We start from the raw sequence: 27,944 nt of genomic DNA on the forward strand, positions 1-27,944 counted from the left end.
AGGCCAAGAAAGATGCCAAGCGGATTTATTTTACCAAGTGGATCATCATGGCCTTGCCATATTGGTCCATTTGATTGACCTTTATTATAATTATGAATTTATTTTATTTTCAGTTCCTACAAACGGGACAGACATGACTGGGGGATAGGACAGGGAGAAAGAATGAAAGAAAGAGTCCAGTAGATGGAGCCGTCGCGCTACGCTTTTGACTGACTTTACACATTTGTTAAGTTAGAGAAAGAGTGCTAAATTAAAGCCGGAAACCCAAAAGAGAACTATTTTTGTTTTGTCGTCTCTTTCATAATTTATATTCACGGTAGTTATTATACTGCTTAAATTCGCGAATTAGAAAAAAACTGCATATCTAAAAATAAGGCACACAATTGATGCCCTCGTTCATGTGCGAAATGTGGCAGGATATTTGCCATGGTCATTTTTATTTTGAAAATTGCGACAGGAAGTCGTGCTGTACATCATCTCTGACTCGACGCCGGTCTCTTCACACTGTCCACAGTCAGTCGTATCGTGGACACAGAAGCGCTGGATTCAAGTGCTTGACCCTGTTGTCCGTGGCTCTGACAGCGTCAGTTCTTACAGGTAAGGAAAACAAAAAATAAAATATTCATTTGCTGATGATTGTAGCTGTTCGAAAGTGTGCAACTAGTGTTTCCTTGTTCGTCTTTTTTTGGAGCGAGTCGGATTGTTGATGTGGCAACTTAATGTATTCATGCTTGGTAACACAAAGCTACGCTTTAACATAATAACTTGCCCTTTTTCCAGCGCTTTGAAGCAACAGGTATAGACGAATAAAGTGAAAGGAAGTCGAGTCACAGTAACCCTGATAACACTGGCAACAGTACTGTATTGTCCATAAAGCTGTCAGTCAGCGGGACTGCTGAGGCAACATGAAAGATTAATGAACGCCAGCTAGCTAAATGTTAGCTAACTAGTTAACTAACGCTAACAGACCCTTCTGTCCCGCATCTCTCAAGTACTTCCGTTTTTTTCTGTTAGTTAAAGCGTGACTCTAGATAACTCAATGTTATTTGACTCCTTTATTTTGGATTCTTTGAGTTCCACGTGAAAGCATTGTGCAAAGTAGCACCCCGTTAACTTAAAATAGGCCTCCCTTGTTCATTAAAAAAAAAAAAAAAAGATAACAAGCATATGGATTAAATCAGAGGCGGAGGCAGGCATTTGATACACTCGGGGTTTAGCCCTAAAGGGTAGTATGCATGTGGGATGGGGGGGGGGTTAGAAATGGCTGAAAGATTTTTTTGAGTTTTGTTAAAAAAAGAATGACTTCATATAGCGAAAAATATATATCACATATGCAGGACACCTTAAACTAGGTTTTTAACTAGGCAGCAAGGCAGAACAGAATCAGGGCTGTATCAAGACACGTGGACTAAACCCCAATTCAACCAGACCCAGAACTGATCCGGAATTAAAGCAGGACTACAACAGTTCAAAATCAGGACTACTTAGGACTTAATCAAGACAGAACCAGAATCAGAACTAGATGATAGTAGCACTAAAAATCATCATAGAGCTGCACTACACTTATTTTTTAATTGTACCAAAGTCCACTATTTAGAAAAGTTTATATAATTATTTAGCCTTGTTGTGCAAACAAGTCTGCATAACTTAATAAATACAGAATTTGAAAAAATAACAAACCTAAAAAGAAACACTAGGTATGAGATACACGAGTACCTATGATACGGTGATACTTTTGGTAAACAACCATTTGACTAACATGTGTTTCTCACCTGCTCTTGTTCCATCTGCTCTGTCCTCATTCTCTCTCCCTTTCCCTCTCTGTTCCTCTCTCTCCCTCTTTGTGCTGACAATCAAGCCAAACACCAACATAATCAAATATACAGTTGAAACCAGATATTTACATACTCTTCAGATAAAATCACAAACACTTTTTTAACTGTAACATCAAATCAGACTAAATGTTTATTTTTTTTAGATTGATAAATATAAAAAACATATTTGTTAACTTTCTATCTGTATTTCTTAATTATAAATGGCACCAAATTGTATTCAAAATTGAGCCACACTTATGGAGCTCCACAATTCTTTTCCTGGTGTTTTGGTTTCCCATTTTAAAGAAACGGGCTCTGTGTTTTGCCTTATATGCATCCACAGCTGTGCCACCAATTTACTCACATGGACTCTACTAACCTATCAGAAGCTTCTTCAGCTCAGAACAGAATCGTCTGGAGTTTTCTTATTAATTAACAATAAACTTAGTGTATATGTACTCCTAAATTTGATGAAAGTGATAAAAATAGACAGCTCGGTCTCTTTATTCTGACATTTAAGTAATTCAAAAGATATTTCAATATTTAGGGGGGCAGCACGGTGGTTAGCACTGTTGCCGCACAGCAAGAAGGTCCTGAGTTCAATTCCAACATCAGGCCGGGGTCTTTCTGTGTGGAGTTTGCATGTTCTCCCCGTGTTTGCGTGGGTTCCCTCCGGGTACTCCGGCTTCCTCCCACCGTCCAAAGACATGCAGCTTGAGGGGATAGGTTAATTGGAAAATCCAAATTGCCATTGTGTGAATGTGCGAGTGAATGTGAGTGCGAATGGTTGTCTGTCCCTGTGTGTTGGCCCTGCGACAGACTGGCGACCTGTCCAGGGTGTACCCCGCCTCTCGCCCTATGACAGCTGGGATAGGCTCCAGCGCCCCCCGCGACCCTGAAAAGGATAAGCGGAAGCGAATGGATGGATGGATGGATGGATTTCAATATTTATTTACATAAAACAAAACAAGTTTACTCTAAATTAATGTTGTACAGTGAAAAAATGTTTTTGTGTTTTCCATAAAGTGTATGTAAATATCTGGTTTCAACTGTGAATATACTGCTGTGTATTGAAATTCCTCTTGTTTTGCATAGAAATATACTGAACAACATACAAAGCATAATATATAAAATAACATCTACCTGAGTTTTTTCTTTGAAAGAAGCCCCTTATGCCCATTCTTGTATATCAGTGCATTACTGAAACAGATTTATTTAGCCATGGAGGGAAACAACTGAAACTATGAAATAAACACATGTAAGCTAAGACTCTCTAAAGAAACAGCATTGTTGTTGTTCGGCTTTTCATTTCGCCATTTGTTGATTCACTTGAAGAGCAAGAAACGTAATATGGGTTAAGTGATCCATTTCTTTTGTGATACACTGTCATATTGACATTATTTGTACAGTATGAATGATTTGCTTTGGTATCTTCAGTTCTCCTCTGTTTACCTGGCTGCGCTTCTCCAACAGCACACTCGCAGGCAGCAGCTCCCCCCGCCCCCTCGCTCAGTGTCTGAGCTCGGATCATACCAATATTAGGGGGGATTTACGCACAGTTGTAAATTCCCACAGTGTGCACTATGTGCTTCGAATATTGTGTGTAGTTTTTGTTTTATACAGTTATCAGCCAGGCATCTAACTATGAAAAAATCACACCCCAAAAGACCCCGGGCTTCTGAAAAAACAACCCGGGCTTAACATAAGTGTATGTATGCCGAAACATCCGGTACCCCCCCCCCCCCCCCCCCAACCCTAAAATGCAGTCATACTTCTGTTTTTAAGACCACCTAAAAAAGGGTCGATTCCAGGAAACCTTTAGGTGGGCTCAGCCTCTGATCATAATGCCCATGCGTAAAAGTGCCTTGCAGTAATATTAATTGAATATCCTGTTTGCAAAGGTAGTCGACCATTTTTAAATTTGCAAACCGTAATTTAGGTGGTTACACATTACAGTCTTGCCTTAAAACAGTCTCATTAGTTGAATGACCTGTTGCAGTTTTTAAGTATAATTCAGAATGAATAATCACAGATTTCAGTATAATACATTGGCTTTATGGTGGACTCTTTAGTTATTGAACCCAGGGCAAAGGATCAGCTATGTTTACCAGACACCGTTTCAGTCTCCTAACCACATGCAGTAGAGGTAAGAATTTAAAGCAGCATTACTCCATACTGACTGATCCATATTCATTTACAGCAAAATTCAAACTGAATAAAGGCTGCTGCTGGCCAGTGACATGTAACATCCATTTGACTTGAAGTCACCTGGAACTGTAGCTGTGCTGTAAACAAATAATGAAGCCAAGTGTGACCAGAATAAGAACAGCAATCTTCAATATGCTGAAATAATAAAGTACACAAGCTCGCTGGCTGGTAACTAGCAATAAGCCAGAGGACTGATGGCTTGGGAGGCTCATTAATATAACTCATCACTAGCTTAATATTCATTAAGCAATTTAGAGAGCAAATATGCATAAGCATATTTCCTTCGGGATTAATAAAGTATTCTGATTCTGATTCATACACTTTCTAAGTGACAATGATGCCCTGCATTTGCAAACCAATTTGCACTTTTGCTCTGTTTCAGGCAAAGTGTAAATCTGCACCACTGATTTGTGCGATGAAATTTTGTCTTTTTTTTCTGCTGCAGCAACCAAAGTCTGATTTATTAATGACAAACCAGCACTAGATGCATCATGACATCAAGAACGCTGGACAGTTAAATGTGTTTTCATTCTGTCACATCTCCAGTCGATGAGTTGAAAAATGATCACATTAGATGACGATTTCAGAAAAGTGTCTTAGTACTACATCTATGTGACAGACAAATGTGGTTGTCTGGTGTAAATTCACATCAAGCGAGTGGACGTGGCGTTTTCAGCGCCTGCACACGCTGTCCAGTTAGCCCGAACCGCTTGGAGTATTTCCAGCAGAGACAACACATCTGATGCACGCTCAAATTGATTCTCCTGAAATAGTCCGGAGCTTGTGCCAGAATGGCTCAGCTGTGCTTTCGTGAGGTGTCCATTCATCAGCATTTGTTTCATATGGGCAAATGTATTATATCAGTGAACTTCATGACATAAAGGGTTGAAAACCTTTATCTGCTGATATGTTTGAAATATTTGAAATGTTGTGAAGCACAAGGAGAAACAAGTTTATTGCATGAAACTTTCAGGGGTGTCAGGCAAAGGTAAAGATACTGTTTGACATGGATTCCCTGGCTCTGTGTCCAGACTGCAGGGTATTGGACTTGGTCTGGATGGCTGATGGACAGGGGCGCAGCAGACCAATCACATGATCAAATGACAAGATGCTGGCTCGTAACCGCTTCCTCCTCCTGGTGGTGGTAGGTGGAGCAGCGCTGGCCATCCTCAGCCTGAGCCTCCAGTTCTGTAAGTACGGTGTGTTTGAAGTGTGATGTCCGATTTTTAAAGATCATTCATGTAATGAGTGAAGTGAGTGATTTGTTTTTTTTGGAGGGGTCGGGATCATGGACCATTTATTTTATTTTTTATTTTGAACTCTTGTTGCTATTAAAGAAACACTGAGGTATAAACTAGTGTGTTTTTTCTGCTATTTCCTCTTAAGTTGCTTCTGTTATTTTTTTCTTCTGCTTGTGGTTTTGTCTTCACACATGCATATCCTGTCATTACTGTCCCATTCAGGAGACCCCATTTGTATCTAAACAAAGCAGAATCCCCCATTGACTGTCTATTAATAACCAGCAGCACCAGTGGCCCTCTGTCGATACTCTGTCGCCCTCACATCTGCTGTGGAATGTCTAGGTGAACTCAATTGTGTCTTTTCTCAATCAAGTCATTGTTCAGCATCCCCTTCAGGTATTGTCTAGATAGCATATCCCGGCCGGCCGCAGTGAATGCAAGGAAACGACCGCTCTGTAAAAGGAGACAAGCTTGCCCCGCTCTGGATGTGATTTGCAAGTCGTGCTGGTGAGAAAGGGAATATTGCTGCTTGATGAAGCAGATGGGGTGTGGTGAACAAATTGCAAAGCTGTTTTGCGCTGGCTTCATGAATACCCCCGAAGCAGCACAAGTGTTAATAGCGACCGCAAGCTTGTGTCTGGACGAGCGTATAGGATTAGACTGCCATAAATCACACTCACAGGATTATGCTGGTATTTTGGACTTTAAAATCTCCTGAGCTGTCCTTCATCAGCTGTTTTAACATTTTGTCCTCGTATAAAAAAAAAAAAAGTCAAGTGTAAGATCGGGTGCTGAAATGACTGCATTTACTGCTCCTTTATTATTCCTCATATTTTGCCTTGAATGACACAAATTTGGAGTTTAATCTTTTGGAAAATAATGCAAGAGCAAGCTGGCTGTGACTCTTGCTCATCTAGTTATTGCACTTTGGGACCTTAAATCCAGACTGTTTTTCTCTGGCTCTCTCCCCTTCTCGCACATAATAAGAAGTGGTTGAGCATGTTGGAGGAAGCTGCTGTGTAAGTTAATATTAGTGCCATGCTATCAGTCTCATGCTTGTCTCCTAGACTGCAATTTTCTTGTTTGTAAAAGTGCCAGATACCCCTCTATAACTCAGTGTATTTAAAAATGTTATAAAGTGGAGATGGACTAATATATCAGCCAATATCAGCTTTGTTGACTGTGTGTTAGCAAATGATATGACATTTAGTGTTTAGCTGAATATTTTTATAATAAGATAAGATAAGACTTTATTGATCCCACAATGGGGAAATTTTTGCATCACCCCAGCTCAGGTACAGATATATGAAGGAAATACAAAAATACAATTAAGTACAATCAATGAAAAAAAGTAAGATAATACACTATATACAATGGTAGCATACACAGTATGTGATTATGGATATAGTTGGAAATATGGAAGACATAAACTATATAGCTTGGAAGGTCATGGAAGGTCCATTATGCATGAAGTGGTGACCGTGGATGTTCACAGTGTCCAGTGACTTATGACATCGTGATTGAGGAGTTATAGAGTCTAACTGCTGTTGGGATGAATGATCTGTGAAAGCGCTCCTTCCTGCAGCGAGGGTGTTTCAGTCTCTGACTAAAGGAGCTGCTCAGCCCACTCACATACTCATGCAGTGGGTGATGTGGGTTGTTCATGATGGATGTCAGCTTTACTAACATCCTCCCCTCACCAACCACCTCCACAGACTCCAGGGGACATCCCAGCACAGAGCTAGACCTCCGCACCAGTTTGTCAATCCTGCTCCTGTCCCTGTCCGTGCATCCACTCCCCCAGCAGGCCACTGCATAAAAGGGCAGATGCTACCACAGTGTCATAGAATGTCCTTAACAGAGTCCTGCAGACTCCGAAGGACCTCAGTCTCCTCAGCAGGTGGAGTCGACTCTGGCCCTTCTTATACAGGACGTCTGTATTTGTAGTCCAGTCCAGTTTATTGTTGAGGTGAACACCCAGGTGCTTATAAGAGTCCACTATCTCAATGTCTTTCCCTTGGATGTTCACCGGTGTTGTAGGGGGTGACTTCCTCCTGAAGTCTATGATCCTTTGTCTTGCCGGTGTTGATTTGGGTCATTTCATTTTGGTCATAATGGTCATTTCATTTTGTTTTCCCACAAAAAACAGTAGAAAACAAAAATAAACAAGCAAAAAGACACTTTTTTTTTCTTTTTAAAGGTACAGTGAATAATTTGCTGAGGTTCTTTGATAGACAAAAAGAATGTTGTAAGTATAAATATACATTGATTAATGTGTCTTCCAACAAACTGATGCATTCTTATTAACTTATAATTGTTCTATTGAAAATATATAGGAGCGGTCACCAGTTTGTGGAAACCACCATGTTGCTCGACCATCTGGAATACAGTAACTCAGTTGGATATCAAAGTTCCCCCTAATCTGGTTTTATTTATGTAGTTAGAGACCGGGCACATGCATAATACGCCTTTTAATTAATTCAAAGGTTTAATATTTGTACATGTATAATTTTCTCATCATGTCTTTCTCCATGTCCTCATCATCTGCTGCCTCCACTGCTTTCTCTCCTTCCTCATGTCCAATTCATCCTCTCCACCTCAAGCTTCATGTCTTGAACTGAACTCAGAACTCTTAACACATGAAAACATGCATCAACATGCTTGCTTATTTTGTCATAATTACATACGGTCAGCAGATTAGACATGTGGCCCTCCTGTCTCCGGACGCCTGACAACAAGCCAGCTAAACAACAATAACAGCTGCTTATAGGCTAACATGACGCCAGCTAATATTAGGCTTGAGTGTCCTAAAATCACACGTATCTTCTGATAAACAGTTTGACCACATTCTCACATCGTATGATACTTTATGCACCAAGTGTAACTAAGATTTTACACAGTGTACATTTAATATTGGGATCAGCCCAGAATTTCACATTCATGGCATCCTCATTACTTGATATCGTCCTTTTCATTAACAGTATTAAATTCTCTGGTTTCTTAGCAAAGAGAGAGTTCTTGTGGCTTATCAGGACTTGTATTTCAGTGTGGGATTGGAGATTTGACCCACAATTCAGTCAGTCAATGCAGGCAATTCCTACACCCAGCTACATTGATCTAATAATGTTCAGCCCAACGTTTATACTGGTGCAGAACAGCTGGCCAGAAGCAGTGCAGAGGTAAATCGACATTCGTCCTGGACAACACTTGGCACACATGAGTATCAGGTCTCTGCTTTTTGATACATTCTTGCTACCTTCAAAGATCTGAACATGAAGGAATACAAACATGGACTCACTGGAGGAGTCTCACTGAAGGTCAAGTCAGCAACTTAAATCCACAAGCTCCTCAGATAGCTAACTAGAACTATTAAGATCAATCAATAGTCTAAAGCAGGGCTGCCCAATCCCAGTCCTCAAGAGCTACTATCCTGCAGCTTTTAGATGCATCCCTACTCCAACACAGCTGAATCAAATGGTTTGATTACCTCTTCAGCATGCCATCATGTTTGGCAAAGGCCTGATAACAAGCCATTCATTTGATTCAGGTGTGTGGGAACAAGGATGCATCTAAAAGCTGCAGGACGGTAGCTCTCGAGGACCGGGATTGGGCACCCCTGGTCTAAAGTATGTCAGGCTAACTGGTTTACCAGCATATCCATGGCTTAGTCTTATAGCAGTCAAATGAATGGTTGAATTTGTAAACTATACAGTGCTATGGTGCTTGTGCAGATGTGCCAGATTACCGGGAAAGAACAAAGCATGCCATGGAGACCAGAGGAAAGACAACCACCAAGACAAAGATAGACAAAGCACAAATTACAGCAGCGTTGTAGTTGGGAGGAGTGCAGCAAAACACAGTCTGGAAAAAAAGACCTGTAGTTAAGCTCACAAGTAGCAATCCTCCCAAGACCACTGTTTATGTTTAAAACTGCCCTCACAAACCTTTTTTTGATCAGTAATACTGCTGAAGAAAAGCTGCTGTCATCATTTATTCATCACAAATAGAAAAAGAATTGAGCCATTATCCAGAAAAAGCATGGTACGAAAGCATGAGGGATTTTCTCCTCATGTTTAATAGATGGTCAGCTTCTGTTTTTGTTCCACTTTTCTGCTATTGCTCGGTTCATCTGCTCCAGTGCTGCTCTTCCTTCTTACCCCCAGCCTGCTTTTAAGAAAAAGCCCATCCTTATTTTTATTGTTGTTTGTTGATCATTACGGTGAGAGACAGAGTCACTGAGGATTATTGATAGCGGAGTAAATGAGCCTGTCTGGCTCCAGACTACCTCAAATTAAAAAAACCAATACATGCTTTAGAGCTCGGCAGGCAAAGGTAGGGGATGGGACTGACAGGGAACTCCCAGAGGACGGTGATGACAGTGTTCTGGGGCACTCCAGAGAACTCAGAGTAATCTATTTTGAGATGTAAGCAGCGAAAGTAAAGGTGATGCAGAACTTTGTGAGAGTCAAGCACTTCTAGAGTGTCAGATTCTGTGAGAGAGGACTGCCATGGGAGGATATAAAAGAAGAAGAAAGGCAGGTTGTCTGTGAGGTTTACACAACGATAAAAGAAAGTCCCATAAGTATACCCTTCAAACAAAGTGCTGTTTGGACGGATCAAAAAAGACTGAAAGCTTCTTTTCAGTGTTTTAACAGGCATGGGCATCACTTGACTTTTTTTTTTTTTTTTACTTTGGAAATGATAATCTACCAATGAGTGTCCTTAAGTGTTTAATAGGCATACCTCCAAGCACATGTCAAATTCCTCTCTCCACATTTCTCACATTCCTTCCCTTGCAGTCACTACCAGCGACAGTGATGGTGTCTGAGCAAAATCTGGATATGCTTTTGAGCTACCAGTACATGCAGTGAAAATGCTATGGAAAAAAAAATCTTGTGGAAGGGATTGTACTCAACGGCCCACTTGGCTTTCTGAACATTTCTGAACAGCTGATTCTACTCTATAATTTCTGTGGCCATTGAAGTTCCACTTAAGAAACCACGCCTTCATCCAGCGTCTATAATTAAAGCATTGTCTATCTTTTTGTTCTTTTTATATTTATTCTCCAAATAATTATTTTCCAGCCATTATTAGCCCAAATGTGCAACAAGAATCGTGTCATTTCAGTCCATTTCCAGAGTTGCTGGAGCAGAGCTCACCAAAGCGGAAAACCGTGAACTATGACTCCATCGTTCATGAGTCTTAGTGTGGTTTTCAACACCATCAATCTTGGTATCCTCTTAGCTGGAAACCATCTGGAACGTATGTGGTCTGGCTCTCGTTTAGAAATGTTAGAACTGCTAGTCTACATCTTTATTATTTAAGGTTAAATATGGTGAGGCTCAAGGCTCTGTTCGTGGTCTTCTGTTTTTCTTGCACTATATAAAAGCGTTGCCCTTTTGCTATGGTAACCTGCTGATCATCATTCCCTTCCCTGAAAAGGAAAACAGAACAAATAGAGTGGAAGTCATGGCTGTATGAATACAGTTGCATTACTTTTGTGGTGTAAGAAAAGCTGTGCAAACAAGTAAAAGTCTTTCTTCTGCTGGAAATCATAATTGAAATGCAACCCCCCCCCCCAAAAAAAACAAAAAACAAAACAAACATCAGTAATGGAGTCAGTAATTGTACATTACTAACAGCAGCATCTGTAAAGCTGGCACTTTTATTAGTAGACCAAAGACAGCTGTTAGCAACATTGTCATTTTTATTATCATGTAAAGAAGCTGCCCATAGTTTCTCTTCACCTGCTATTTTTGCACACATTTTATGAATGAAGCCTGTATAGCGATACCATCTCTGTGATATCACGTTACACTATGACTGAACACAATGCAGCTAAAGTCTCGGACCATATCATTTGCATCCACATGATGATATCTTACAGTACGGGCATCTCTGAAGACACACATTCCACACTTTTCTTCTACTTATTCTAGACACAGTTCTGTTATTGGTTTACAATAAGTGACGCCCTACAGAGCTGAAAAATGAAGCTAACGCAGAAGAAAAAATAAAAGCAAGTTAACAGACTGGTATATGAAACATTTTAGCCTCTTTGAATAGTTTTCCCTTTTATAACAGCTTGTTCACCTGCCCTTTATATTCATTATTGTCAATTGGTTATAGGCTTTCAACATGTATTCTAAAGAAGTCATCGGACATGACCACAAGGTGCGTAACTGAACGTATCTATAGACGTCTGGGGGCATATAGACGCTGACTTTTTATGCCAAAGTACAAAAATTGTTACAGCAAAAGTCACTCTATCTTAGAGTGTATCCTACCCGAGTGTCCAAAACACCCAGCATTGGTAGACCGTGGACAGAGTAGGCATCATCCCTCTGTAGCAGGAATGTCAAACTGCTTTTACGTTACCCACTTTAATCTTAAGTGGGTCAGCCCAGTGAAACTTCCCTTTCTGTCATTCTACAGAGGTTTCTCTGCAATTTAATCCTAGTGATGTGTTAATATAACATAGTAGTATATACGTGTTATAAAATATAGACTGAAAAAACAGGAACTTTTATGTCATTTAATTGTTTATTAATTACTTTGGTGTAGTATGGTCATCTGAGCCTCCTTCACATTTTTCAAAGCAGTCCAGTCTTGTCAGGCCAATTCTGGCCCCCAGGCCTTACGTTTGACTCCCCTCTTCTATAGGCTGTTAAATACCCCAATTCTTTCATCTTTGGGCTGAAGGAAGAACAACACTCGGTGTCTAAATACTCAATCAACAATCTCTTTATTCCATACAACACTTTGAGCATAAAGCGTCCGAACAGGAGGGTCCGCCAGATCTTGAAATGTCTGACAGTTTCTCACATTCTTATAGCTTCAGCCTCCCTCCAAAGTCATAAAACCTAAACATCCACATTCTTTCTCTCTCAGTGAGCCTAAGTTATGACCATGGCTTCCTGTGTAGTATGTTCTGTTCTTTTCTAATCAGACAAATAAGGCCATTATTCTCTGAAAACAGTATTTCTTATAAATCAGCAGTGTAATGCATCATAAAACAATGCAATTCATTCACAATAAATCAGCAGTCTAACGTAATACAAATCGGTCTAATAAATCTAATAGTTGTCACCTTCTTCTAAGTCAAGAGTTAAATGCAACGTAAAACTACATAACGATTTCACAATCTTTAATTAGGGGTATAATGTGGCATAAGATAATATAATAATCTCACAAGGCTCAACTGAGACTAGCCTTTACTGATAGTAAGAGCCCATCAAATACAGGTGTTGCCCTTAAAAAAACATTCATTACATTGGGTGGATAGAAAATACGGATGTGGTGTTTGTGAGTGTTTGCTGTGGGCCTGTTTAGTCGCTTGAAGTAAAACAGGCTGATGTATTTTGATGAGATTGGATTTCAGAGTAAGAGTCAGCTTGCTGCAAATGCATGACAAACAACATTTAGACGGGTATTGAAAATATGACTTTAGAGAAGATGTTCAGCCTTTCCTGCCAACATTTCGATGCTATTACTCATCCTCAACAAAACAGCTCAAAATACTGCAGAGCACGATACGAATAGACCTAGTGTAGTATAGATATGCATTAAAGACAAATTGTGGTGCGGCCTACATTTTTAATGCAAAGCTATTCAACTGTCAAGCATACTAAATTAAATGGCTTCACTAATTATTAAAGTGGCCTGTTGTAGACTAACTGTCTGCACTGTTCAGACATATTAGCTGGAATATAGATTGAGAATATTCCCTCACTCTATCCATCAGCTTTCTCTAGTGCTTACTTTATGCCAGGATGTATGAGCTGAAATGCATCCCAGCATGCATTTTGCCAAATGCGGGCTTCTGGAACGGTGCCAGTCTGTCATAGGCGTAACACACTGACAGACTACCACGCTTTACATTACCTGTGTGTTTCATATGGTTTATGACCTGTGGGGCTTTTTGCCCATGTGGTGTTGTTTGTTTGGCCCAGCGTTAACACACTTAGTCAAGCAAGGAAGAGTAAAAATTGCCACAGGTGCTGCAGTTATTGTCCTGTGAAGTCAAAGTAGTCCAATCTCAGTGAGTAGTATAGATTACATGTGAGTTTTATCATAAATTGTAAATACAGAAAAATCAGAGTCTTGTGCATGCATAGCCTAATTTTTTTTCTGGTAAATCTTTTAACCATACAGATTCATTTAGAGCTTTTGAACTGTGACGGTCATGCAAATCATCAGTGTGGTTCAGTTGCTAGGACATGGCAGCTGTGCATGGCATGATAATGGCATAACCTAAGTACAAAACTAAGCTGATTAGGTTGTTGGTATTGATGTTTAATATAGATGCTGTAGACATGGACATGCATTTTGTCCTGCAGCCCTGAACTCTTTCTAGGACTTAGATGACAGAGCTGGATGTAAGAGATCAAATGAGGTATCCTGATGATTTTGATAATTGGCCTTGGGGTCTTGCATCCCCAAGGCCAGCTAAACCAGACCGTAGGTGGAGTAGAAACCCAACACTCATATTTGCATTTAACGATGATTTAGCATTTCCATGTTTTCTGTTTGTTTTCTCCAGATGGTTCAGTTTCCACTAACATTTATATAAAAATTCTAACCAAAGAGCTGCTTTGCCACCCTAATGACAAAATAAATCTGACCAGATACCGGGTATTAAAAGACTCAGATCTATATCGGGGGCAATCAGGAGCTTATGGGTGCTTTTGCTGTAACACTGACCATTAGTGATTAATGAAATGCGAACCACGAGGATGTTAATCTGTTTCGTCCCTGTGGATTGTTTGTAAAGCCCCATAGCGCTGCCTCCTCCAGCTGTGAATGATTTCATTCTTGATGAGCTTTTCTGTCACGAGTTGTTCCATTCACGTTCACTAGACATAAGGTGAGGATGCAACAAGTCCTGGCTGCCTCCAGCTGCTCATTATGTCTGTACTATGAGTCAATATTTGCTCCATCTTTTCCACTGGGCTTTGGTTACAGCAGTGCTGACAGTACAGTGTGCTCTCAAATTGGGTACTATAAGTGGGCACCCACCTTCTTGATTTGAGGCCAAGCCACATTCTCTGAGTATCTTTATACTTCCATAATCACAGCGGTGCTCTACTTGACACAGATGTGTTTGTGTGCATTTCTGAGGCAGAGCCGCCTGTTTGCCTTGAGGTAAAAATCAGGCTGCGTGTTTATAATGATGGCCTCACACATACTCAGAGGTGGGAGAATTAACAGGGCAGACTGTTTAGCTTTGAGTTTGTGAGTCAGGATGCGTGTATGTTTGCATGCTGTCACCTTTGCTGAAAACACTCAGGTAGCCCTCTTCTCAGGTCTGACGGAGGTGGAAGGATACTTGGAAGGCATGTTAATCGAGCCACATTTAGCATGTCTGCATGAATTTGTTGTGTCCCGTGTGCGTAATGCTCTGTTTGCCGTTTCTGTGTATGCACGTGACAGTGTCGGGCAGGGAGTAACAAAAGCCCCATTGTGGAGGCAACTGTGACTGAACTGGCCTCCAAACGTTTGGTTTGTCCAGGCAGACTGTGTGTGTGTGTGTGTGTGTGTGTGTGTGTGTGTGTGTGTGTGTGTGTGTGTGTGTTGCTGGGAGGTGGTGGTGGTGGTGGTGGGGGGTAGCAGTGTATGGGGCACAGTGAGTGGAGGAGGACAAGTTATGGTAATGAATGAGCTCCAGTGTGTGCAGTCAGACCTCGAGCTACTGAACGGTCGTCAAAATGCTCTCCACTCGTGTCGCTGAGCTTGTCGTTTTTCTCATTTGTGGTGAGTTTATGTCCAAATTCAAAACTTTTCATGAAGACTTTCATTTTTTATTTACCAAGACAAAGACATCAGGCTTTGTCTTGGTAAATAACTGTTCTTAGATGTTCTTGCTTGTTCTATGTTCTAAAAGTCTACCAGCTTTTCTAGTATTTGTGTACTACAATTCTTAGACGAGGATTATCATGACAAACCTGTTAAGAAGCATTGACAAACACCTGTGACAGGTTGTGCTTTACGTACATCAGCTGCACAGATTGTGTGTGATAATATTGTTGTGCTGCTGAGGGAGATGTGAGATATGGCTCCATTCAGCTACTTTTACTAAAAGCAGAGCTGTTTGTCTCACTTTTTAAATATTTATTGAGTGAACTATTGTGTTTTCCTTTTGATAATATTTACTTCTAAACCTAACTGAGTGGAAAACTCATAATGCACATGCACCAAAGTAAAACAGAAAAAAAGGGATTTAAAAGATACTGATGTTGCGAGTCAGTTTGTTCTAAAACCAAGGATCCTAAAAGCAAAAGCTCATGCGCTTTAAAAACAGCAGCCAAAGCTCACATTTGAATAGCTGGAAGCAGCAACAGTCTGGGTTTTCCAATTGATAAATGCCTTTAAAGGATTATTTAAATCGGGTTAAGGTAATAGGCAAGATTTAATTTTGCACATATGCACAATGGTTACATTGATGGGCCATGAGGATATTTAATGTCCTTTCAGAGCGGGACATTAGAAAGTATGGAGTCTTTCACAGACAGCTCACAATGCATGTGGCAGTTAAACAAATGGAAAACACGATCCTTGGAGCAAAACTGCAAGGCAGTTCATTTGTGTAGTACATTTCAATAAAGTGGAAATTCAGAGGGCTTTCTCAGGGTTTAAAGGCATTATGGTAAAATATAAAGCAGGCATAAGGCAATCTGAAGTTACTGTATAAAAAAGGTGTAAATACTAGTGTGAAGTACAAACAGAAGTATATATTTGAGCAAACTGTACGGTCTTGATGAGCCCCGCTGGAGACACGGCGCTGTGTAACATTATTTACACTCTGTTGTTGTTTTCAGTCATTTCACTCTGAGAAATGAAAACTCATTAGGTCTTTTATGATGAGGCAGACAGTGGGCCTCTCTTTTTCTTCTCTGCAGCAGGATGTAATGTTTACACAGTTGACTTGCCAGCCTGGATTGTGTGTGTGTGTGTGTGTGTGTGTGGGTTCAGCCTCTTTTTCTTCAGGGTTGGATCCATTTAAATGATCCTTCCAGTTCCCACTGCCGCTCCACTCTCTTTGGACCATTTCTCCTCGGGTTCACAGGTCAGCCAGTGCCTAGGCAACACTGTGGTGGCAGTGAGGGGGTTTTAGGATACAGAGCTGTTGACATGGAGATGAACTGAGATGGAAATGGTTTTCTCAGATGTCTGTGTCTTGCTACTCCATTATTTTGTGGTTTTACTTTTCTCCTCTATTTACCATTAGATGAAAACCTTTTGAAACTCGTGCTGCCAGGTTTTAGACTCCATCTTATTATTATTACTATTATAAGAAGGTACCATGATGGCACCATGTTCAGCACTATATATTTCCCTGTCAGCTGGCAGGACCAGGTTACTGTTGTGAGCATAATTGATATCATAAAGTTGGCTTTACAACATCCTGCAGGGACCCACGTAAGCATGTCCACCCCAGCTACTGCCAAAAATAGAATCCAGTTTTATGGAAAACACTTTAAATGTTGTACACAGATTAATGAAATAGTAAAGTCCCATGTTGATCCCTGGGCAGAAGACAAAACAGTACTATTTAGAGTTCTAAGCCAGTGAAGCTGCTCACTATGATGCTTTAGATTGATGTTTTTCAGTTTTCCTAATTCTTTCATTTCTCTTTCTACCTTTACTTTTAACTTAAAAAACATATATATACTGTATTTCTACCTGTTCTCATGCCACTTTGTTTCTCCACAGTGAACCTGATCCCCACCACACCGATAGTGGAGGAGCGCCCTTTCCATGCTGCGGATGGAGGTATCGGGGTGGCTGTGGGGAAGAGCAGAAAGCGAGTGTTCCCACAGCCTCACACCCAGGAGCCCAACCCCATATTTGAGGCTTATGGGTACTGCAACATTCCCAACCGCACTGAACAGGCCTGGGAGGGTGAGACCTGCACAGTGACACAAAATCTGATTTAAGCAAAATCTGAAAAAAACCTTAATGCTGTGTGTGATTGTGAGTTTGGTTATGTGAGAGACATATTGTTGAGGCCGGCTCTCTCTTTGCACGAGTCAGAAGCAGATTTGATGGACAGCACAAAAAATGCTTAATTTAGTAATAATGTCAGCTTTAGTGTGTCAGGGCACGAGGGATGTGTTAATTTTGGAGACGTCACTTCTCCTGGACTGCATCATCTGTAATGCTGCAGCTCCATCTCACTACAGCACAGCTCTGTTTCTAGCCTGAGGCAATTATACAAATATTCTGCACTGCTTGAGATGAGTTACACAAGCAAGCGCTAATTCACTGCGTGGTAGTTTCTCTCACCGGAGGAAAATAAATCACGTTCATCATTTAGATTTATTAGACCACCTGTCATAAGAACAAGAAATAATAAATAATCATATATTTTTTTAGACAGTTTCAGACACTGGACAATAAATCACTAAATACTGATTTTCCTGTTTGGCTATGCAAGTAAATAAGTGTCATTTTGCATCTTAATCAAAAATTAATGTTCTTTTTTATATTTTTCTTTTTTCCACACATACTTGTGGATCAACCATTACGGAAACATAAAAAGTATTTTTGCTACTTATACTTGTGTTGATTTATAGCATCTGTGGCATAAAGCTAGATTTGACAGACACTGTGCATCCAAAGTTATCGACATGCGCAGTGGTGTTTTTTTTGTTTTAAGGTGGTGAAATGTTCCCAAGGACACACACTCATTTCCCTGCATCTCCTATCTTCTGATTTGACTTTTAAATAACTCACTTACACTCACAGTCATACACTCACAGACAGTGCTCCAATTTCTTTGATGTGTCTCGTGTTGCTGCCAACTCCAGCCTTAGTTGATGCCCCGAGCAGAGCACTTTTGCTTCAAATTGTCTCAAATCTTGTGATATTTTTTGTATAGTGCACTATATGCTAACTATCTCTGCCTTCAATTTGGTACTAGGTTAAAACAGTGAATTTATGAGAACTTTAAAACTGAAAATATTTCTCCCTTGTGTGTCAGAATGAGTACATGTTGGACTATGTAACAAAAACAACAGTGATAGTTGGGGAAACAGCTCTGTGGAGATTGCCAGAAACTCTACGGGAGATAATTCGATGTACTTGTCGCTAAGAGTCACACTTTGTAAAGTGATTGAATTGTTGATAGAAAGAAATGAACATACCTGCTCTAATTTCTTATCATCATATTCCTGCTACATCCTAATCTAACCACAGTCTTGATGCTTGGATAAGTAATCTGATATCTGCTAACAAAAGGGAGAATAATGGCGAATAATGGTGCCTTTTTCCACCGCATGCATTGGAAAATTGCTGAAGATGGTCTCCTCTGACAGGTCACAGTCCTGCTGACTACAAGCTGCTGTCTGTCCATGTGATGATTCGCCATGGTGATCGCTATCCGCTTTATTCCATTCCCAGGACCAAGCGACCCGCCATTGACTGCACCCTGTCCACTAGCAGGTACACTCACGTTTCCCATTAGATGAACAAATACAACCTGCAGCATTTTTTATTAATCACATTCTTATTCTAACATGATGCTACAATAAACCTCAAGAAATGTTTTCTGGACTGATCTAAAAGTGTAGCGGAAGCTGATTAGTGTGGTGTTTTACTCTTTTAACAGAAGGGCAAGAGCATGAGTGGCATAACTAAAGTGTTACAGTGGTTTCTACAGTGTGAAAATGAAGGCTTTGTGCCCACTGTTTTAATTAAACCAGATTGGAGAATAGTGCTTCCTTAGCAGTAATCTCCCAGCTATGAACTCTGGCCCCCTTTGTCTAATGGTTGGCAGGAAGACCTGATGGGAAGTGGGTGAGAGTGAGACACCAATTACTGAACCAGGCTTTGATATCCTCCTACAAAAACTGCTGGCTAGATAACAGCTGTCAGAAAATGAGCTCAATGAGAAAGCAGCTTTAGATTTTTTTTTTGTGTGATGTTCAAGAGCCTCACAGCAATTAATTTGCATCACAGTTGGTAAATCAGGACCTGTATAAGCATTAAACATATGAATACCCCAGACAGTCGCTTGGTTTTCCAGCGATTGCAGGCGGCAGGACAGAAACTCCCTATAGAAATGCGTGGAAGCACACACACACACACACACACACACACACACACACACACGCAGAAATTAATATTGTTATCTTCCTTTATTCATTATGCTCCATTCTCCAGACTTTACAGTGCGTCTGCTCTTCCCGGCTCTGCAGCTCAGTCAAGAGGGGGCTAGACAAGGCTTCCTGATAGGAAGTTATTAAAAGCCAGCTTTCCCCTGTGCTTGAGCTTCAGAAGAGGTCTGCTTCTGTGTGGTTGTGTTCACTTCAGTTATTGCAAATGCACGTTGCTATGGCAGTTTTTCTTGTTATTCGGTCAGATGGGTTTTGTGCACTCACACTCTGTGGGATTTTGGACCATATGGTCAATAAATTCTCTGTGACCGGTCGTGTGTTTGGGCTGTGTACCTGGCTTCAGATTCAGTCACTTCTTAACTTAATTCTGCACCAAGCTTTAAAGCAGCAACATCAGCTCTGCACATCTGGACAGTGCAGGCCACATGCCAATCTCTCAGGCTGAAACAAAGGGTTGCATTTCAGATTAGTTAGTTGCAGCTGATATGCAATGAACATTTGATTATTAAATATAAAGCGTCGCTCTGGTTTAGGCGGTTTATGATCAAGTACCTGCAGGAATAGAATAGAATAGAATAGAATGCCTTTATTGTGACTATACGGTTGTACAATGAGATACAGAATAACAGCGTTCCCATCAGGCGGAGTGGCAATTTGTTTTTAGTGCTTATTACTGAATATTGACTTTCAAAGATTTTTGTTTTGTCTTTAATAAAGTAGTTCTCTACTTGGATTGTATTTTTACCACATAAATTCATTCACAAAGATATGTAGATCCACATATATGAGCCAATGTTTGTTATTTGATTATATATTTGTGTCTAAAGTGAAATTTAAAATGAGTAAAGAAGAGATGGAGGAAACACCTTCCACCAGGTTATTGGAGTTTGTTCTTCAGAGGCAGGACTTCCCTGTTGGCAACTCTACAAAATCAACAACCAGCTGATCTAAGCAGAGTCGGGCAGAGCATAAACAGTAATCCATGACTAGTTGTGACAGAAAAGTAAAAATATATTTAAAAAGCACTGTCACATCATCTTAGTAATATGGCCATGCCCATAGCAAAGCTAGCATATAGCAGCAGATTTTGGATTTGATGCGTTGTCTTGTTGTTTGGTGTTGAACTGCCTTCACTGTGGAAGAATTTAGTGTTATTTGTATTCAAGACTCAACTTGCTAAATATCTCAAGTTGCACCACTACCCTAACTTCCGTTCATTGTTAGTCCAACCGTCTGCAGTGGTACAGTACACAGTGACCATGGTGCTACACATGACATATAACAGACAGTCAACACAGGACTACATAAAGTGCAATGTTCAAAAATTGCAAAAAAACCCCCAAAGATGGTGCAACATCAGACAGAACAGAGCGATACAGACACAAGACAGTGCAGTCACAACAGTGTAATTAGAAATGTGCAAAAGACTGCGTATTGTGTAAAAAGTCTCAATACTCAGTCTTGTACTATAATACTACTACCAACACAGAAGTGTCCCATTATCTTCGTGTTTATCGGTCTGAGAGCATCCCCACTCTTCTTGTTTTGCTGCTGACCAACTGGTCCTGACTAATCCTGACTCTTCCCGTCTCATTACATCACGTCACATTCTCCCTGCTGGCTGCAGTGCTGTGCGTTTTGCTGTTTTGAGGCCCTCTGTATCATTCAGTTACACCCCTCTGAGTGGATCTCTCTTGATTTTTCTCCACCTCCACCGTCTTGGATTGCAGATGGTTAGTCCTTCTGATCTTGTGAGCTGCTGTGAGCTGCACGACCACTCTAAGCAGGACGACTGGTTCTTTGCTACGGAATCATCAAAGCTACTTTGCAAATACATATTCACAGAGGAGCAACTAAAAAGCAGAAAAAGCTTCATGCACACATGTATACATACCAGCAGACTGAGATAGAAGCTCTTTAAATGTAAAGTTATGTACAGAGAAGCCTGCACAAAACTGCCTGGTTCTTATCTTCGCCCAGTGTGATATAGCAGCCAGTGACAACACTTTACAGGCCCAGGAACAACTTCTTATGGATGCAGTGCTTCTCTCTTATGTTCATAATTCCACGGTGCCGCTCAGGCTGCCCAGGAACACCACAGAATATGATAAAGTCCAGCATGTGAAACCTGATAAGCTGAGAATGGACAGGTTTCCTAACCATGCTGAGTTTGCTGATAACAACCCTTTGATTGAGAGTGGGCATTATTTAAAAGGTCTAGACACTAAAATGCTACAATAATATGAGTTTCCTCAGTTTTATTTATGCAGGATTAGTTTGTGGGGAAATAGCTCGTTCTGTGCAAAGTTCAGCATTATAAGGGACATTTTAATGCTTATATATATTTAGCTGAACCATCAACTTGCTCTTCTGTCGCCACACATTTTGCATCTCCCCGTTAATATTCTGTGTAAACACTCACCTCTTTTCATTTTTGGCTGTAACTAAATGACCATCATGACAGTGTGTTTCATTTTTGATGGCCATGTTTTCAGTGTCAGTCCTCAGTCTATTTAGTCCCAACTGAAATATCTCATCTGTTAAAGATTTATGAATAAATACTCCATCCATCCATTTGCTTATCCTTTTCAGGGTCGCGGGGTGCGCTGGAGCCTATCCCAGCTGTCTTAGGGCCAGAGGCGGGGTACAGGTCGCCAGTCTGTCGCAGGGCTAACACGTAGACACAGAAAACCATTCGCACTCATAGTCACGCTAACATTTTCTCACGTTTACAACATGGTTTAAATTAAAACCACGTTGTAAACATGACATTTTTATGGCTGAATTTTGGCATTTTTAACCTAAGAGGTCATGGGGATGATCCACTTGTGAAGCAAACTTCAGCTTTGTTTCAAGGGGGGTTGGACACTTCCTTGTTGGCTTCGGTCCCAAACATTGCTGCTTGCTTGGTCACCACTTCAAAATTCTTTTCAGGTGTAGATCTCAGAAAGATTCATAACCTAGCTGAAATGCATTTGTCTTGCTTTGGTGAGTCTGTTGTATGTCTTGGTTTATTCTGGTAATAACATAGGTAGTTCTGTTTTTATTTAGACCAGCATGTAATTACAGGGATCTCAACTAGCATATGCCCTGGGCAGGATCCTTACAGAGAGCTCAGCAGTGTGTGTCCTTGTGTGTGTGCGCCTCTGTGTGTGTACCCTGGCACCAGCTTGTCGACCCACTGTCTCCGTCTGTGGTTAACTGAGCTCTTTCATCGGGGAACATCTCTTCTCTTCTTCTTCTGCTTTTTCTTCTTCTACCAATGCAGTCTTTGTCCAGGTTTTTGTCTCCCTGAACCAGTCATCCGATTTGCTTTCATCCCAGCTTTGACCACACCATCTCTTTCCCTTTTTTATTTACCCCACCCCCTCCACTCATGCTACCTCTTCTTTCCTCATCTCTCCATCCCTTCCTCCCGCCACACTAATCTTTCCCCCCATCCCATTCAGTGATAATAATCCCTGCTTAATGTAATTGGGCTGTGTAATCTTTGGTTAGCAACAATCAGCCTAATAGACAGCCTGGCTGGCTCTTTGTCTGCACTAGTGTCCCCATCCGCTGACATCCAGTCTCCCGGTGTAGCCAATTAAAATGTGAATTGTCTCAAACTCCCTAAAGCAAAGTCATCAGTTGATGGCACCGAACTGGAGCACTTGTGGGCACTGAATAGCACATATTCAGTGTCGTTTAAGGGAGTATTAACTTGTGATAATGCAGAGAAAGGTTTGGTTAAATGGTGACAACAGCTGCTGATGCAGCATGATAGGAAAAGGCAATAATGATTAAAAAACTAAGAGTTTAGTGCTGTGAAGCCTTTGTTTTGGCATAAAAAGCACAAACTACCCATTGTCATCATGCAATTGTCCTTTGTAATGTAGCTGCTAGCTGTAGAGCTGCGTCACAACAATCACAGGCATGATTTAAGGGTAATGACGGCTCTGTGTGCGTGTTGTTTTTTTGTTTTTTTCTAAAACGGCTCATTCCCGAACCAGTATGTAATCACTATGGAAACTGTGTATGTGCGCATGACCCGTTTTAATCTGAGTGAGCTGAACTGCAGCTCCCTCAGATTTGTTATATTGAACTGTAATCTTCAATCATCTCTAATCTACTACAACTTGGATTGCTCCTCTCGCTGCCCTCATCCCTACGTGTTTGTGCGTGCTTGTATGCGTGCTCGAGTGGGTGTTAGGCTTTGTGCGTGTGTACATGTGTGCATTTCTCCCAAGGCAACAAATTCTTTCATCTTTTTATATCTCCATTTCCCGTATTGCCTCCCACACATATTGAACAGTGCTGCTGCTGCAGAGCAGTGTTGTGCTGGAGAGACACCTGGTGGTGAATGTGGGGAGTGGCACCACATGCTGCGACTGATGATTATTTTCATTACAGGTTATCTTATCAGCTTTGTTAAGATTTCTAAGATGGCAAATGACAATTTCATAATTTTTTCATACCCCAGTGTGATGTTATAAGATTATGTAAATTGTATAATACAAAAACATCCTCACATTTTGGAAGCGCGCTGTACATTTTATTTATTTATTTATTTTTTAAATATAATGCAAACATAATACTGGCAAGGCAGTGAGAAGGGCCTGGTTTGAATCCACCATCCTTTCTGTGTGGAGTTTGCATTTGTTCCCCGTTTCTGAGTGGGCTCTCTCCGGGTACTCTAGGTTCCTAACATGCAGTTAGTGGGGTTAGGTGTGAATGTGAGTGTGAATGGTTGTCTGTCTCTCTGTTGGCCCTGTGTGGGAGTCTGTCCATGGTGTGGATCTGACTTGAATAAGTGTAAGAGGATGGATAATACTAGCAGGCTTCATAAAAATTACTGCAAAGCCTCAATACATAGACTTAAGTGATGCATTGGCTTGCTGTTTTAGCTTTACTGCACACCAAGAAGGTCCATGGTCTGAATTCACTGGCCCTCTGGGACCATCTGTGTGGAGTCTGCATGTTCTCCTTATGGCAGCTTTGGTTCTCTCCGGTCCACAGGGAGACTCCCACAGTCCAAAGACGCGTTAGGTTAACTGGTGATTCTAAATTAGCCGTAGATGTGTGTTGGTCCTGTGGTAGACTGGCAACCTGTCCAGAGTGTACTTAACTTTTTGTCCCATGACACCTGAGGGAGACCCTGTGACTGTGAATTTGATAAGGAGAACAATGATGGATGTTTCAGCTTTACGAGTGTTTCATGTTTTGAGGGGGAAAAAGCATTATTATATTAATACCTTTCTTTAGTTATTGTATTATTCCTACTAATTTATTAACCTTGAGGATTTTATAAACAATTCATTATGTAAGTCAGATTTTCCATTAAGATTTAAAACGGAGTATTTGTATTAGTTTTTATGCATTTAAAATCTTTTTGAGTGGACAACAAACATAAGCAGGATTAAAATGAGCAAGCATCATGTTAGCAAAAAGGTTAGACACTCAGGGGTCACACAGCTGCCTGCCAATGGTTAAAGCTGAAATATGAACAGGAAGTTCTGTTGAAAGGTTAGAAGCAGTTTAGAGAGTTAATGTTTGCCTTTGCAATGCTGCGTTATATGGTGTAATGACATGAGCTAAAGGTTATTCCATGTGTGGATCTACTGGATGACTTTTTTTTTTTTTTAAAGCAGCTTTAGTAAGAAAACGCTGAGTAAATGTTTAAGATTGAGCACAGTTTAATTAATCTGTCCTCACAAATATTGCTGTACACATTTGCTTGGTAAGTGGAAGGTTGTTGGTTCAGTTCCAGCTGGAGACACAAATCCCCTGTGGGGCTGTGTCAGGAAGGGCATCCAAACATGCAGCACTGCCCACTGTGGCGACCCCTTGTGGCAGCAGCCGAAAGTACCTATAAACAGAACTATTTGAAACAATTAATCGCATTCAAATACTCTGTTTGTCACCCTTTACTGAACTTGATTCGGGTATTGTGTAGAGTTGCTGAGAATGAAGCTCTGCTTGGTTATTTAGATGTTACATTGAAGTCACTTATGATTGAAAATATTATGATTAGTTTGAAATATTGTAATTGGACTTTTTAAGTCATTTTAAATGATTTAAACTCATTTATCATCATTTGTCAACTGTGACACTTCTGATCAATTTAACGATGTCTTTAAGATCAAAAAGCTGATCTCCGTTCAGAAACAAAGAGCAGCTTTTAAACTGTCACGTATTTCAGCTGTGTGGGGAAACCACATCCACCTGAGCAGCAACGGAGGCTTAAGTCTGTGTTATGTGAACATGAGACCATGGATTACATCTTTAACTCCTCTTGTCTTTTCTACTAACCCTCAGGAAACCCTCCCACCCCCTGCTGGACCCCTTCATCCATCACATGGGCCTGGGGGGTCGCGGCCACTGGGAGTCACCTCTGGGCTCGGTTCCTCGTCTGCCCAGCCACAGTGCCTGTGAGATGGGAGAACTCACGCAGACAGGTGACAAGAGCAGTTGAACCGAACTCTTACAGACATTGTTATGTGTTGAGTACTCACATAATTTATTCTACATCATTCATGCCACGTTTCATTTTCCCATTGTTGTCCAGGTGTGGTGCAGCACCTTCGCAATGGGCAGCTCCTCCACCACGCCTACAAACAACACAGTCTCTTCCCTTCTGATTGGGCGCCCCGTCAGATCTGGGTGGAGACCACAGGGAAGAGTCGCACTCTTCAGAGCGGGCTGGCCTTCTTCTACGGTTTCCTTCCGGACTTTGATTGGACGAAGCTGACCGTGCGTCACCAGTGGAGCACGCTGTTCTGCAGCTCGGCCTGCGACTGCCCTGCCAGGAACAGGTACCTGGAGGAGGAGCAGAGGAGGCAGTATCAGCTCAGAGCGGCCGATACTGAACTGGAGAGAACTTACATGGATATGGCACGAACTTTGGGTCTTCCCACTCGGCAGCTCCGAGCTGCAAACCCCATAGACTCCCTGCTGTGCCACCTGTGCCATGGCCTTTCGTTCCCATGTGTTCCCATAGGGGATAGTGGCGCCGGCGGATGCCTGACTATGGAACAGTTTGCCGTGATCCGACGGCAGCAGCTGGACGATGAGGTGCACCGGAGGAGAGCGGGGCTGTACCACAAATACGCCATCCTGGCGATGTATCCCTACCTCAACCGAACCGCCGCCAAGATGGAGCGGATCGCTAAGAGCATCGAGGCTGGTCGTGAGCCTCGTTCCGGGGGCGAGGAGGTCTTCACTCTCTCTTCAGCCCATGATGTCACAGTGGCTCCATTGCTAAGTGCCCTGGGTCTCGAAGAAGCCCGGTTCCCAAGGTTTGCAGCAAGAATTGTCTTTGAACTGTGGAAAAGTCCCTCGATGATACAAGGCCAAGTAAAAAAGAGAGGTGGAAAAGGTGAGAAGTCAAAGGCCAAATACGGCGAAACATTCATCCGGGTGCTGTACAACGGCGAGGACGTGACATTTCACACCTCCTTCTGTCGCCCACACGACCGCCACGTCAGCCAGCCTCTCTGCCCTCTGAAAAATTTCCTGTCTTTTGTTAGGAGAGACATGTTCAGCGTTGTCAATGCCACCTCCTACAAGGAGGCCTGCTACAGGCGCCCTGGTTGACAGACTGAGAGGAGGGCGACTGAGTAAAGCTTGATGGCAGATGGTTGTACTTTCATTTAGAATGTTTTTGAAGACGGTGTACTCTTACTCTGCTCGTAGTGTCTCCACATTTTGTAACATAGTCCTTTTACATTTCTGAGCATGAAGTGTGACACAATCACACACAACATGACCTTCACTTTATAACCTTTCTACAAGCGTACGATCATTTTATAAAGATCTGTTCTCGACTCTATCTGTACAACACAAACAATTCAAGGGAAGTTGAACAGCACTCAGCCACTTTATTCCAACATTCCATGACAACTTGAAACTGCAACATTTCATTATTTCCAAATGCCTGTAAGAAAGAGGAATATTGAAGCTGGAAATACTATGATGGGAATATTTTGTGTATAATAATGTATTTCAGTCAAAACTTTGGGCCAGTTTGAGCTGTAGAACTCAAGATGACCAAGTTTTGTTTTAACATTTAATCTTTGCAGCAGGCTTTGTTTTTAGCAGTAACATTCTCACACGTTGCCGTGTGTCTTTTTATTCTTGGCTTCATTCAAATTGTTTGCGATACTCTAATAGTGACAGTTTGGTGCTATTAGTAATCACGCCCCTCTTCTCATTTTGGTCTTTCTACTGAGTCTAATAAACGTTTTTCCGAACAGACGTACGTTACTGTAAAACAGTAAAATAAATGCCGTCATGTTTTAATGCTCTGTTCTTAGTGTTTTTTTTTTTTTTTCAGCTATGACCCATTTGGTTTGGATTTTAAATACTGAATAAACAAATAAAAGCTGTTTCTAATCTTACTTTGTCTTACTGGTGATTTTTTGTAAAGCGATGATATAAAATCATTGCATCTAAAATGTACCCAGTTATATTAAAAGTCGTTAAAAACATTTCTGCAAGAATATCAACAGATGTTGTTTCATACACCTGTTTTGTCACCCTTGTAAAAATGTCTTGCTTTAGGTGTTAGCTGATCCTTCTACCAC

General features: G+C 41.2%; 1 protein-coding gene across 2 annotated transcripts; it reads left to right on the forward strand.

Annotated features, from left to right (window-relative positions):
* Window positions 1-459: 459 nt before the first annotated feature.
* pxylp1 (2-phosphoxylose phosphatase 1) lies at window positions 460-27,758 on the forward strand. 2 transcript variants are annotated; one of them, XM_082502079.1, is made up of 6 exons: window positions 460-597; window positions 5,054-5,212; window positions 16,976-17,164; window positions 18,580-18,706; window positions 25,678-25,817; window positions 25,928-27,758. In XM_082502079.1, exons 2-6 carry the CDS (start codon window positions 5,131-5,133, stop codon window positions 26,953-26,955), a joined length of 1,566 nt encoding a protein of 521 aa, XP_082358205.1. In that variant the 5' UTR covers window positions 460-597; window positions 5,054-5,130; the 3' UTR covers window positions 26,956-27,758. The 2 variants fall into 2 exon arrangements, with proteins under 2 accessions (XP_082358205.1, XP_082358206.1); XM_082502080.1 differs by lacking the exons at window positions 460-597; window positions 5,054-5,212 and adding an exon at window positions 14,888-15,016.
* The last annotated feature ends 186 nt before the right edge of the window (window positions 27,759-27,944 follow it).

The sequence above is a fragment of the Aulonocara stuartgranti genome, assembly GCF_965226115.1.
Source record: "Aulonocara stuartgranti genome assembly, chromosome: 14".
NCBI classification, from domain to species: domain Eukaryota; kingdom Metazoa; phylum Chordata; class Actinopteri; order Cichliformes; family Cichlidae; genus Aulonocara; species Aulonocara stuartgranti.